The sequence below is a fragment of the Poecilia mexicana genome, unplaced genomic scaffold (genome assembly GCF_051168715.1).
Source record: "Poecilia mexicana isolate PSO_F unplaced genomic scaffold, ASM5116871v1 scaffold_5, whole genome shotgun sequence".
Lineage (NCBI taxonomy): Eukaryota > Metazoa > Chordata > Actinopteri > Cyprinodontiformes > Poeciliidae > Poecilia > Poecilia mexicana.
This window is the reverse complement of record NW_028263374.1, coordinates 31,305,507-31,320,070: the sequence shown is the minus strand read 5'-3', so window position 1 is coordinate 31,320,070 and position 14,564 is coordinate 31,305,507. Positions and strand designations below refer to the sequence as shown.

At 41.8% G+C, this 14,564-nt stretch overlaps 2 protein-coding genes across 2 annotated transcripts; both read left to right on the top strand.

The window, feature by feature from the left end:
- The first annotated feature begins 254 nt into the window (after positions 1 to 254).
- On the top strand, positions 255 to 879 carry LOC148159822 (nuclear factor 7, ovary-like). Its single transcript, XM_088006028.1, has one exon. It carries the CDS (start codon positions 265 to 267, stop codon positions 805 to 807), a length of 543 nt encoding a protein of 180 aa, XP_087862154.1. The 5' UTR covers positions 255 to 264; the 3' UTR covers positions 808 to 879.
- A 660-nt stretch (positions 880 to 1,539) lies between these two features.
- On the top strand, positions 1,540 to 13,940 carry LOC106905787 (intermediate filament protein ON3). The gene is made up of 10 exons (XM_014970773.2): positions 1,540 to 1,885; positions 6,949 to 7,157; positions 7,547 to 7,607; positions 9,671 to 9,766; positions 11,598 to 11,762; positions 11,845 to 11,970; positions 12,043 to 12,186; positions 12,257 to 12,333; positions 13,199 to 13,245; positions 13,354 to 13,940. The coding sequence occupies exons 1-10, from the start codon at positions 1,574 to 1,576 to the stop codon at positions 13,461 to 13,463; spliced, it is 1,347 nt and encodes a 448-aa protein (XP_014826259.2). The 5' UTR covers positions 1,540 to 1,573; the 3' UTR covers positions 13,464 to 13,940.
- Positions 13,941 to 14,564: the final 624 nt, after the last annotated feature.

Below are 14,564 nucleotides of genomic sequence, written 5' to 3'. Positions count from 1 at the left end.
AGTTAAATAAAATAAAAGTCGTTCAAATTTTTCCAAAGAGAAAGATCAAAAGAACAAAAAACTGTCGCTTTAACGATAAATAATATAAGTTATGAATGTGACTGAAGGAAACAGAACAGGAAAGGTGTATAATATAAAATATATTTTTCACTCCAAACATGAGAAAACTCGTTTATCTCTACGACAGTGTTTTCCTAAATGCTGCCCCCTGCTGGCGGATCCACAGCAGGAGCTCTGATAGACCAGGCCAAACATCTGGGCAACATGAAGGGCATGGTGACCTACACTCCTCTGGTTCTGGACCCAAACACGGCTGGGTCAAGACTCTTCCTGTCTGACGATCTGACCAGTGGGACGTTTGGAGAGAAACAGCAGCTCCCTGATAATCCAGAGAGGTTTGGACCAGAGTGGTCCGTCCTCGGCTCTGAGGGTTTTAACTCTGGGAGCCACAGCTGGGATGTCGATGTTGGAGACAACAGAGTTTGGGTGCTGGGCGTGTTGGCAGAGTCTGTCCACAGGAAGCGGGACATAAAGTCTGGATTATCGGTTATCTGGTTCTATGAAGGCAAATACTCAGCCGTCTGCCCGTCGGCTCCTTCTGCTGATCTCTGCATCCAGAAGAAGATCCAGAGGATCCGAGTGGATCTGGACTGGGACGGAGGGAATCTGTCCTTCTCTGATCTGGACACGAACACACACATACACACCTTCACACACACCTTCAGCGACAGGATGTTCCCTTACTTCAGAACGGTGAAAACAACCAGGATCCTCCCGATGGAGATCTCAGTGATCAAACAGCTCTGACGTCACGACATGGAGCTGCTGATCAGATTGGTCCTTATTGATCAGATTGGTCCTTATTGATCAGATTGGTCCTTACTGTTTAAACTTTACCTTTAATAACATAAAGTTACCTGATTTTTAAAGTGCAATCAGTAAAACTTTTATAACAAATTTATATCAGTAATGATTTCCTGGTTAATGTCAAGTTGTCATAACAAAGACATTTAGAATAATGTCAACTTTGTATTAAAAGTGTCATAATTTACCGAATGACGCTTTATGACAACAGTCATAAATATTCATGAAGGCTTATTCACAGGTGTTATGACATGTTTATGACAGTGTCATGACAGTCTTATTCAACCCCCCTTCAAATAAAGTGTTACCGGTTTTTCCTCAGGTTGAAGATCTGCTTCCAGATCCGGGAGCTGCAGGAGGATGAGAGGAAGGAGAAACTTTTCCTGCTAGTTTCCTCCGGTCCAGCTGCTGGTTGTAGTTAAGGCGTTCTGCTGTTTCTGGCATTTTTATTTGCTACTGTCAGATTTATGTTATTATGCAACTAGTGGGAAGCTACGTATTATTTTCATAATCAAAATAAATCAGCAGCAGTCGCTCCCGGTCTTTAATAGACCTCTGGAACCGGAGACGTGAGATCTCATGTTTCTGCTCCACTTTCTCTCCTCCTTTAAAAGGTCGGGACACCTGAGAGGCGTCATTGTTCCAGGACGTCCGGACCTGTTCAGACTCCCTCCATCCTCTGGTTTTCCTTCCTGTGTTTCCTGCAGCCATGAGTCTGAGTCGGACCAAGCGGATCAGCTCCAGCAGCTCCGTCCGCAGCAGCGGTGGCTCCAGGCGGCTCAGCGGCTTCGCTCCGGCTCCGGGGCCGTTCAGCGGCGTGTCGCTCGGCAGCAGCTCCCTGTTCGCCGGCGCCAGCGGGCCCCACGGCGGGCTGGGGGCCTCGCTCACCTCGCTGTCGGTCAACAAGAGCCTGCTGGCCCCGCTGAACCTGGAGATCGACCCCAACCTGTCCATGAGCAGAGCGCATGAGAAGGAGCAGATCAAGAGCCTCAACAACCGCTTTGCCAGCTTCATCGACAAGGTACACACACACACACACACTAACACACACACACACACACACACACACACATACACTAACACACACACATACACTAACACACACACACACACACTAACACACACACACACACTAACACACACACACACACATACACTAACACACACACATACACTAACACACACACATACACTAACACACACACATACACTAACACACACACACACACACTAACACACACACACACACTAACACACACACACACACATACACTAACACACACACATACACTAACACACACACACACACACTAACACACACACACACACTAACACACACACACACACACTAACACACACACACACACACTAACACACACACACTAACACACACACACACACACACTAACACACACACACTAACAAGAATGTTGGTGAAATTTAAATCTTACCAAGTAATTTTATTTTCTTGAGTCAATAGTTAAAAACTAATTTCCAGGAATTTTTCAGTAAAAAAATATCAGCTTGTTTAAATAATAATTCTTCATTAATAATAAAATAAAAAGTTTTAGCATTGGATGATTTTTCACTTGCAACATGAGAAAAATGTCTTTTTAAAAGTGAAATAATTTCCTAATGGAAATAAAACGTTCTTAAAATAAAAGAATTACTGATTTTTAAAAAGCCCTGCGACAGACTGGTGACCTGTCCAGGTGACCTAGGTGACCCAGGTGACCTGTCCAGGTGACCCAGGTGACCCAGGTGACCTGTCCAGGTGACCCAGGTGACCCAGGTGACCTGTCCAGGTGACCCAGGTGACCCAGGTGACCTGTCCACGTGACCTGTTCAGGTGACCCCACCTCTCACCCGGAACATTAGCTGTAGAGGCACCAGCTCCCCTCCCGACCCACTAAGGGACGAAGGTGTAAAGAAAATGGATGGATGATTTTTTAAAAAGCTCCTATTTGTTGCTGAAACCTTCCTGGTAAATTGATTTTGATTTATTTCAAGTTTAATAAAATGTTTGATCCAGAAACTAAAATTACTTGGTAAGATTTTATGATGACTTTGTTTTGATTTTGAAAAATGTCAGAAATAATTTCAATGTTTGTAAAAGTTTTCTATAAAGTCACAAGTTTTACTGAATATCACTAAAATAATTGAGTTCTTTTACATGAACATAACCTGTTTATTTTCAGAATGAAGAGAAAAAAACTAAAATAGTTTCAGTCACTCAGCAGAACCTTTAAGAAAACCATCAGAACACCGGAGCGTTAGCAGGCTGTTATATGTGTAATGTTTTATTTATAATATTTGCTGCTGTTGTGAATTATTGTTTCCGGAGATCCTGCCCAGATTCCCAGTGGATTCGGATCCGTCTGAGGATCCTCTGTCTGCTTTCTCACCAACTCAGAACCATCCTGACAATAAGCGCTTTGTGAGCCGGACAGTCAAGCCGGTCCGGTTGCCACCAGATCGGCTCCGGCTGCCGGTTCAATCCGGTCCGGCAGAAAGTCCAGAAATGTCCAACTAATTGCCAAGTTTTGAATACATAATACAAAAAGTTTCTTAATATTTACATCTACTGTTGCAGTAAAACAGAATTAAATATCTTAAATGGGTTCATTTGTGTGACGATGTGAAAGATGCAGTGTTTATATCTGTGTTACTATAAAATAGTGTTTAAATATAAAACTGTAGATCAGGTTATGATCACGTGATTTATGATTGGTTAAATAAATAATAAACTCCAGTGGAAAAAACGGATCTGAGTTTTCAGCCAAACGTTTGTCTCCAGGGTAATAATGTTTTTTAAAGCATTAATATTTTAACGTCTTTAACACTAAGTTGTTTCTCTATAACATGAATTTATTAAAATGTTGCAGAAAGTTGCTTGAAGCTCTGATAATTACTGCTGGAATGAAATATTAAGACAAACTGCTGATACATCAGTCCAGGCTTACAAAGAATAATTTTCTTCATAAATCATCTCCACCAGTGACGTGTGGTCAGGGGAGGCAGGTGAGGCAGAGCCTCACCTGTCATCATGGAAAAATAATAATAAAACCATTTATATTGCTATTTTCACCCTGTGGTTTGTACTATAAAGTATCTATTTTTTACTTAGCTTAACCAATTATGATTATTTTTTCTTCAAAATCGCTGGATTTTCGCATTTTCCCATTCAAATGCTCAGAAGCGAAGCCGGTGAGGCAGCAGGAAGCTGAGCCTCACCTGGTATTGCGCAACCTCTCGCTAACTGCACTGGCTGCCGTTCTATGGGGGCAAGTTCGTCCTGTCTGTACGCCGGTAATAAAATGGCTAAAAAACATTTAATATATGGACTGATTTTCCATAATTTCGCTCATGTATATAATGTACAGTGTTTTTTTTGTCACCAACTGTGTGTGTATCGTGTTTTGTGTGAGGAGGATCGATCAGAAACGGCAGAAAACAGACTCCAGGGGAGGCAGGCAGTTCTCTGGCCTCATGGCAGGGGGCGCTCATGATCCCAGATATTGTGACTGCACAACTGCAGAGTAAGACACAGTGAGCTAGCCATGGAGCTAGCCATGGAGCTAGCCACACAGTAAATAAGTAAAGTACAGCGATATATTTGTTTTCTCCTCTCTTCCGACGTCAACATGAAAGTCTACATTTCTACACTTTAACAGTTTTCTAAAGTGGATTTTCAGTTGAAGCAGGAGAAAATAACTAAAGGAAGACCAACACCGGAGCTGAAGGTTTTGCTTCGAGACAGTTTGATGATTCTCAAACGGAGTAGAAAAGACATGAGGATAGACTTGGCTTTGGATGAACGGATATTTTTGTGCAGAATTAGCGGTGAATGGATTTCATTGATAGATAAAGGTAAGACAGCAATAAGATGTTTTTTTAATGAAATTTGCGTTTTGTGGGCTACAGTTTGTGTGTCTAAATAATTCAGTGAAGTAGAGGCGGTAGCTAATCTACCACACTAATTATTTATTAATTAAACATTAAGCCTAAAACGTCCTACAACAACAGACTGAATGTTCTGTTCTGTGTGCAAAATTCTTGAATGTTTTTTTGGTGTTAAATCCTAAAACTTGAAATGGCATTGTTGTCAGTTGCTATGGCAACGAAACTGCGTAGCTTGGCGAATACAGATCACTTTGCTGTGGATCATAGCACGAAATCAATACCTACATTTCTAAGTTTCACTGAGTTAACGCGGCTATGGATGACATGACAAAGATGAGTCTTTTTGCCCTCCAGCGTTGTATGCTTGCGCGAAATTTCCGTAGGTCCAATAACATGTGTGGTGTCTAAGTCATCAGAGCCTCACCAGCAGTGAACCTCACCGCACGTCACTGATCTCCACAAAATATTCAGTGTTTAATAAAGTTTATTGGAGTAAATCAATCTGCCGACCCGCCTTTCAGCTCCATAAAGGAACAAAGCCGGGCTTGTTTCAGGCGACCCACTTTAACCCACCGCAGGATGTTCGGCATTTCCTGACTTGGAGCTCAAATAATCTCATGTTTCGCTTTTAAAGACTCAGAAAGTCAAGAATTCATCCGGGATTAAAAAGCTTCTTCTGACCCGAAGGTTCTGGACACCTGAGCCTCCCGGCCCATTTCAGCCTCACAGAGCGCGACTGAAACCCGATCGATCCGGAGCGACACTACGCCGGCAGCCCGCAGGGGATGAGTGCCGCTCCCAACAGAACCGGGCTTTGTCTGGACCGGGCTTTGTCTGGACCGGGCTTTGTCTGGACCAGGCTTTGTCTAGGCCGAGCTGCAGCGGGAAACCCGAGCTGAACTGATACCGACCTGACAACGGGCTTTGTGCTCGGCTTTCTTCTTCTTCTTCTTCTTCTTCTTCTTATTATTATTATTATTATTATTATTATTATTATTATTATTATTATTATTATTATTATTATTATTATTATTATTATTATTATTATTATGTCTGCCAAACCAGCAGCAGCTTCACATTTCGACCCGCAGAGCAAAGAGACCAAACGATCAGAACATTAGAAACTGAAACATTTTAACTTTCCACCACATCAGGGTTAAAGGTTGCAGGGTTCCCAGGAACTAAAGTAACAGAGACCATTGTTACCCCTTCTGATGGTTCCCCCTGCTGATGGTCCTCCTCCTGATGGTTCCCCCTGCTGATGGTTCCCCCTGCTAATGGTCCTCCTCCTGATGGTTCCCCCTGCTGATGGTCCCCCTGCTGATGGTCCCCCTGCTAATGGTCCTCCTCCTGATGGTTCCCCCTGCTGGTGGTGCCCCTGCTAATGGTCCTCCTCCTGATGGTTCCCCCTGCTGATGGTCCCCCTGCTAATGATCCTCCTCCTGATGGTTCCCCCTGCTGGTGGTCCCCCTGCTAATGGTCCTCCTTCTGATGGTCCCCCTGCTGATGGTCCTCCTCCTGATGGTTCCCCCTGCTGGTGGTCCCCCTGCTAATGATCCTCCTCCTGATGGTTCCCCCTGCTGATGGTTCCCCCTGCTGATGGTCCTCCTCCTGATGGTTCCCCCTGCTGGTGGTCCCCCTGCTAATGATCCTCCTCCTGATGGTTCCCCCTGCTGATGGTTCCCCCTGCTAATGGTCCTCCTCCTGATGGTTCCCCCTGCTGATGGTCCCCCTGCTGATGGTCCCCCTGCTAATGGTCCTCCTCCTGATGGTTCCCCCTGCTGATGGTCCCCCTGCTAATGATCCTCCTCCTGATGGTTCCCCCTGCTGATGGTTCCCCCTGCTAATGGTCCTCCTCCTGATGGTTCCCCCTGCTGATGGTCCCCCTGCTGATGGTCCCCCTGCTAATGGTCCTCCTCCTGATGGTCCCCCCTGCTGGTGGTCCCCCTGCTAATGGTCCTCCTTCTGATGGTCCCCCTGCTAATGATCCTCCTCCTGATGGTTCCCCCTGCTGATGGTTCCCCCTACTGATGGGTCCCCCTGCTAATGATCCTCCTCCTGATGGTTCCCCCTGCTGATGGTTCCCCCTACTAATGGTCCCCCTGCTAATGGTCCTCCTCCTGATGGTTCCCCCTGCTGATGGTTCCCCCTACTGATGGGTCCCTCTCCTGCCCGGTTCAGGTGCGTTTTCTGGAGCAGCAGAACAAGATGCTGGAGACGAAGCTGGAGCTGCTGCAGTCTCAAGGCGTGAGTCGCTCCAACGTGGAGCCGCTGTTCGAGGCCTACATGGCGGCGCTGCGGCGGCAGAACGACCTGGTGAACAACGACAAAACCAAACTGGACGGGGAGCTGAGGAACATGCAGGGCCTGGTGGAGGACTTCAAGCACAAGTACACACACACACAGACACACACACCGAGACACAAACACACAGAGACACAGATGTTTGTCTGGCTATCTTTGTGGGGACTTTCCATTGACTTCCATTCATTTCTACAGCCTAAACCTGACCTTTACCCTTTCCCTAACCCTAACCAACCAAAACTCAATTCATATCTTAGCCCTAACTCTGACCCCTGACCCCTGACCCAAAAACAGGGTTTCCCCTTGTGGGGACCAGGCTCCGGTCCCCATGAGGAGCGATTGGTCCCCACAACGTAGCATATGTCAGGAAAATTGTCCCCACAAGGTATTACAAACAAACGCACACACACACACACACACACACACACACACACACACACACACACACACACACTCTGTCCTCTGTCTCCCTCAGATACGAGGAGGAGATCAACAAGCGAAACAACCTGGAGAACGACTTTGTCATCCTGAAGAAGGTCAGGCCATCATCATCATCATCATCATCTTCTTCTTCTTCAGTAGCTCTTTGAAGTATCTAAATTATTGAGTTACAGCCACATTTAATTTCCCTTTGGGATTATTAAGGTATGTTTGAATTTGAAACTTGTTTCCTGTCCACTTCGTCTGTCGCTGCAGCTGCAGCCAGTCGGCTTTAAACCTGCTGGATTGGTTTAATATCACATTTTATAATATAGATTAAATGATTTTGTTAGCTTTAAGAGCTTTCTAAGAAAAACATTTCCAGCAAAGTGTCTTTTCAAATGAAAGTCTCTCAATATCTGAGCTAATATTAAAAGTATTGCTTCATTTATTAGCTGCCATTTTAAAAATATATTTGAATAAATCTGCCTTTATGTTTCACGAAGATAAATTAATAAGGAATATTGACTCCAAATCTATAAACTTTTCACTTCATTTCTATTTACAACAAACATCTCAAAACCAATTTATTTACAGCTACACAAAATAATAATTTATACCAATAAATGTAATGGTTTCGACCAGAGGTCTTCAACATGAGGTTTCTGATTAATTACTGATCATTTTTTTTGTTTTATTTAAAGATATACACTGACATAAATCCAGCATGTAGAAATTGATATAGAAAGGCATCAAATATTATATTTCAGTCAGAAATGAGAAAAACTCATTACGTTAACATTTCTCCATTTAGACAAAATAACAGCTGCAGTGGCATCAATAAGCCATTGTTTATGTTTTCAAACTTGTGTTTAAAATAAAGAAGCTGTGTATGAATGCAGAGTAATAAGACCTGCTTCATGTTTTATCTTTTATAGTCCAGCAGAACCAAACACATCCAAATCTCCTGCAGATTTAGATTGTTTTTCATTATCTGAGTACATTTTACCAAACCAGAGATATCTGTCCTCATTTCTTTTAATTTGATGCAATCAGCAGATTTCAAGAAGCCCGGGGTTTCTTTTTATTTCTATTTGCTGCTCTAGTTGTTCCGTCAGACCTTCATTCACTGCAGGTCATGGCTGCACTTTGTTTTGCTGCTAGTCCAGGACTGGAGGCAGGGCAAGCAGCTTTTGGGCGTCAGGACCATAGACATACTATAAGAGTAGACCCCGCATTGGCCGCTCCGGTGCAGGAAATACGGCGGCCATCTTGGAGCGGTATACCCTCCTACTTTGCTCAACCAAAACAGCAGAAGATGCCTCAGCACTGAGGGATATTGTTGTTCTGGTCGATGGATTATTGATGTGAGGGCTCCGCAGACAACATTTCACAAGTAAGATGGACATATTATTGTGTGTATATTGTGATTAGAATATTACTTTACTGTATTTATGTCCACCGGCGAGATACCAGCTAATATTAGCTACAGTGCTTGGTGTAATACGGGTTCAGCCCCGCTCTGCATTGCAGCCAATGCTGGTTCTACTCTTATATTACGTCTTTGACAACATAGACAACACCGACCTGACAGCGACATGACCGGATATGATCACAGCACTTCCGGTGCAAAGGCTGCTGGGAATTTTGGTCTTATTCGGTCCCAATGATTACACCAGAAATTCAACAAATGCTAATCGGTGATTTCTAAACGTCGATCAATTCTCTCTGTCCGTTTTGTGTAAAGTAAGATTAATGTTTAGATCAAAATACACTTTTTTATATTTGTAAAAAAAAATGTTTCACGTTTTCTTTAAGCAACAAGAATGAATCTGATATTTACGTGAAACATCCAGACTGATGTTTTCAAGCTTTTATTTTACTAAGTTTTGATAGTTTTCTGCTTACAGTTGATGTAAATGTGACAATTTATCTCTGACTATTAAATACCAATAACAGATATATATTTTAATTCAGAAATGTTTGCTAGCTTAGAAGTATATTTGATACCTGCTGAAAGATGGTTAATTTCAGAAGACGCTTTTATTCTGAAAAACTTTTATGAACCGATTTTTTTATTTTAGTTAAAATGACTATATTTCATGTTTACGGCACACTTCAACTCATTTAGATTCACAGGTTTTAAACCTGTCTTGTCCATGTGGGTGAATGTTTGCAGGATGTAGACTCGGCCTACCTGGTCAAAGCAGATCTGGAGGACAAGGTTGGCGCTCTGACCGATGAAATCAACTTCCTGCGCAGCGTCTACGAGGAGGTGTGGAAGCCTGTTAAAGCCAGGAAAAACTTCATGTTTTCCTGTTTTTAGTCGGACGTTTCTGATAAAAACTTCACATTTTGTGAGTTTATTCTTCTTAAGTCTCATCATAAGAGTCAAAGCTAAAGGTGGACAGTCAGTTGGTCCATCGAGCTAGCATAAACGCTAGCTGCAGTTTAGGCATCTTCAAATCTTCTGCTCAGCCTAATATTAGAGTAATAAAGACAAAACACTGCAAAAACACAAATAATTACCCAGTAGTTTTTTCTAGTTTTAGCAGATTATTCAACTCAGTTTTCCCATGTTATCAGTGAAATGATCTGCTAGCATAGCTGGTACTTTTTCAAAAACCTTAAGGAATTGTTGACCTGAACAGTTTAGTTGGTTTAGTCTTATTTCAAATTTAATAATATATTAGAAGTAGAAATGAAACCAAAACTACTTTGTAATATTTTGTGTTTTTGCAATGATGAGAACCTGTGAACATAGGGGTAAATCCCCGGGGATCTGGGAGGTCTGGACCCCCCAATCTTGGAAAAGTCTAGAATTGTCCCCCCCAAAGAAATCATGAAAGAAACCCTTGTATTTAAACAATATCAATATAGAAAATGCAATAGAAACAAAGAACGAAGTAAATCTGTCATTCAACTAAGAAAAAAATAGTAATTAATTTTTAGGTTCCCCCCACCATTGTTAGAACAATGGTTCAATCCAAAGTGAAGGCGGAGCAACAGCAGCGCTGCTGAGCGGCTCAGGCTGTTAGCTGTTAGCTGTGGCTCTGCAGCACTAACAAAAAAAACATCCAGTAAGTAAATACTTACAGCAAAAGACATTTAACACGTTTCATTTACTTTCACTGCTCAATAGGAAGAAACACATTGACAATAAAAATCAGTCCACAGTTCGTTATTTCATAACTTTGGCTGAATCCTGATAAACTGACACCTTATGCCTTGGATACCAAAACTAGCAAAACTGCTACATTGCTTTCATAGACTTGGCTCCTTTTTCTGTAGAAGGTAGACAATATTTCAGTTATATTTAGCTCTCTAACTCTTACTTTAATAAGAAGAGTTTGAAACTGGAGCGGCTGAGCGTTAGCATTAGCCAACAGCTCATTATGGGAGCCGAGGGGCGACTGCAGTAAAACTGGCAGTAAAACAAAATGAAGTATGACTTTATTTCTTACCATCTTCAACGTAGAGTCTTTAAAACCTGAAATAAAATCTGAATATTGTTCTAGAAAACTCTGGTGCTGACCTTTAAGTTTAAGCTATGATACTTTCCAAATATTCATGCATATTTATAGGTTTTAGCATGAGAAAAACAACCAAAAATATAAGTTTAAAGCAACTTAAGTTATAATTTAAATAACGCCTGACTTGTATTGAGAACCACTGCAATAAATCAATATTTATGAGGAATTTTATTAAGTGGAGTCACTCATTAAAACTTATTTAGAGTCTTCAATTGTTGTAAAGGTGTAGCAGAGATTAGATCAGTGACTCTGAACCAAACTCAGATCTAAGCAACATTTCAATCTTAGTTTACTGAGAAAAACACTTTTGTTTTTCGTTGCTACTTACTAGTCATTTTTGATGGTGCAACTTGAACACACAAAAATATTTAAACCACATTTTACGTTACATTTTACTGTAACTTTGCTGACCCCCCCAAAATTGCTCTTAAAAATTGTCCCTGCTTATGGTCCCCCCCCAATAATGAGATGGGATCTGCAGCCTTGCCTGTGAGTAGTTAAATCACAGCCAAGGGATTTAACTTGCCTGTGAACCAGAAGGTTTCTCTGTGAACGTTTGGGGTTTTTGTGCAGGAGCTGCGTGAGCTTCAGGCCAGCATCAGAGACACGTCGGTGGTGGTGCAGATGGACAACAGCCGCAGCCTGAACATGGAGCAGATCGTGGTGGAAGTCAAAGCCCAGTATGAGGAGATCGCCGCCCGCAGCAGAGAGGAGGCCGAGGCCTGGTACAAGAGCAAGGTGCAGCCATGCCGCTTCCTTGGCTCGTCCAGCAGCCTGTCAGAGTGTAAAGATGCAGAGTGACAGGCTGTCGTGTTTCCAGTTTGACCAGATGTCGGTCCAAGCCAGTCAGTTTGGAGACGAGCTTCGCATCGTGAAGGGAGAGGTCGCCGAGGTCAACCGGCTGATCAGCCGTCTGCAGAGCGAGATCGAGGCTGTGAAAGCACAGGTGCAGCTCAAACTCATCCAGAAACACCTGATGAACATCCAGCAGTGATTGTTTCTGGTGTCTCCTCAACAGCGAGCCGGTCTGGAAAACCAGCTGGCTGAAGCAGAGGAGCGAGGAGAGCTGGCGGTGAAAGAGGCTAAAGCTCGAACCCGAGACCTGGAGGACGCTCTGCAGAGAGCCAAGCAGGACATGGCCCGGCAGCTGAGGGAGTACCAGGTGGGCCACCGGCGGGAAGAGATGAAAAGCTGCTAACGGAAGTCTAATCATTCATTTGTTGCCTGTACAGGACTTGATGAACCTGAAACTGGCTTTGGACATCGAGATCGCCACCTACAGGAAGCTGCTGGAGGGAGAGGAGGACAGGTAGGCAGGAAGCACATCCACACACAAACAGAAACACTGAATAGCTTTAGAGTTGAAACAAAGACAGAGAAAATCTACAACTCAGAGAAAAGCAGAGTCAACGCCGCTTCAGCCTCAACACGTTTACAGCAAAGAGACATCATTTCTTCACCACTTCCACTGTTTAACTTTGTTGATGACGAGTTTTGACTGTTTCAGCAGAAGGTCCAACCACAACACTGTAAAAACACAAAGAAGTGTTTTTGTCTAATTTTCAGTGCAAATATCTTGGTGCATTTGAAATAACTTCTAAGAAACTTTCAGTAAGATATAGGAGTTTGTTTTAATCAGCGGGTCCAGCTCCACTGGCAGAAGTTTTTACTTATCAGACATTTTCTGTCGTTAAAATCTGACCTAGTTTTAAAAATGCAATTTAAAGAATCATTCACTTAAACTTGTTCATACTAACAAGAAAAACTTGTTAGTATTTAGTGTTTCTGCAGTGAGCGTTAGTGATGAGGTCACGGCTGATTGGCTTTACTGACAGATTATTGATCATTTGAGTTTGATCGAGCTGCTGTTTGTCCTCGAGTTTCATCATTTAGGACAGACTGATGGAAACTCTGTTTTCTGTTTCTTTAAATATTCACTCCAAAAAATATGACAGTAAATTCATCATTAAAGTGTTTGCATGTTTTCATCAGAGAAAATAATAAAGACTGGACTTTATTATTATAAAGTTGTAACAAATAAATGAGCAACAGCAGCTGCTGGAATGAGAAATCCATCAGTTAGAAATAGACCGAATTTCCCCCACTTAATCCCACAGACTGTGAGAGGAGGGTGAAATATGACTGGAGTTTAACTTTAGTTTTTGTTGGTTCAGACTTGGGCAGCAGTCCATCCTGAGCATCCAGGCCGTCTCCAGCCCCGGTACGTGTTCACCAAGCCGTTTCTCTCTCTGCGGCGTTCCCGTGATCATTTCAGCAGCGTTTAACAAAAACAGACATTATTTGTTTTGGTTCTCTCCTGTTTCTCCAGTTCCTAAATACAGTAATGGCTACCAAAGCAGCAGCAGCAGCTCTCCGGCTCCGAAGCTGCTCATCAAAACCATCGAGACCAGAGATAACTCCAGATACAGCTCCCACTGATCCCCAGGCAGGAATCAGCAACCTTTATAGCTCATATGAACTTAGAAATAGAACTGGGTAGCATGGTGTGTTATGGTATGTTTTAGTCACACAACAATTATTTAGAGTAACTGTCACTTAAATTTAATTCAGTAATATATGAAGAGTAAATACAGGAGATAAACTTATAGTGTAATGACAGTTCCTTGGTAAATGAATGAATCTAATAATCATCTTTAGGTTGAAGTGTAATCATGGATTTGACTGAATTTATTTTAATTATATGGTAATTCACAAATAAAAATAATTTTTACAGCTGAGTTTTACTTTTTTCTTAAATACATAAATAAAATGTAAGAGACATTTAATTTGGAAACATGGTGGTATTATCACTGATTTTATTCAATAAATGATTTATTTGATAAGAAAACAGATTTTCTTCCTGTAATCTGATGTAAGGGAACATTATCTGAGACCAATAAATAAAATCTAACAACATGAGGTCAGAGTTATCTTGTTTGATAAATCTGTCATATTTTATCAGTCTACTGGTCCAAATAAATTACAGTAAGTTGTAGACCAGATGATAAATCAATTAAATTATATAATCCATTTCAGAAATGGAGAATATTTTCTGTCCAACCCAAAAAATGCCAACACATGTTCAGTTGTGTAAATTATTCTGATCCTGAGACAAAATGCAAATATAGTTGTGTGGAAATGTTTTCAAACATTAAAAAGCCCACATTGCTTCCCCTGAAGACATTCTGCTGTTGTCTGACCTTGTTCACAAATTTATATGAACCATCAAAAGTATAACAATATTTTAGTCATTTTGGTGAATGTACCTCTTGAAACTGTTGGAATATTTCAATCATCAACACATTTTAATAATGAACTGAAGCTGTGCCCAACAACATCCTGTTACCAGAACCTGTTAGCATGATAAAGGAAATGACATCATCACGACAGAAAACATGACTGGATGAATAAATATTATTTTACTAGTAGTATCATAGTTGTATTTTGGGACTGAAATGAATTCAAGGAAAATGTGTAATCATTAAGAAGTTATTTAAATAAAAATAAATCTTCCATGCTTTTTATTTTATTTTATGCTTT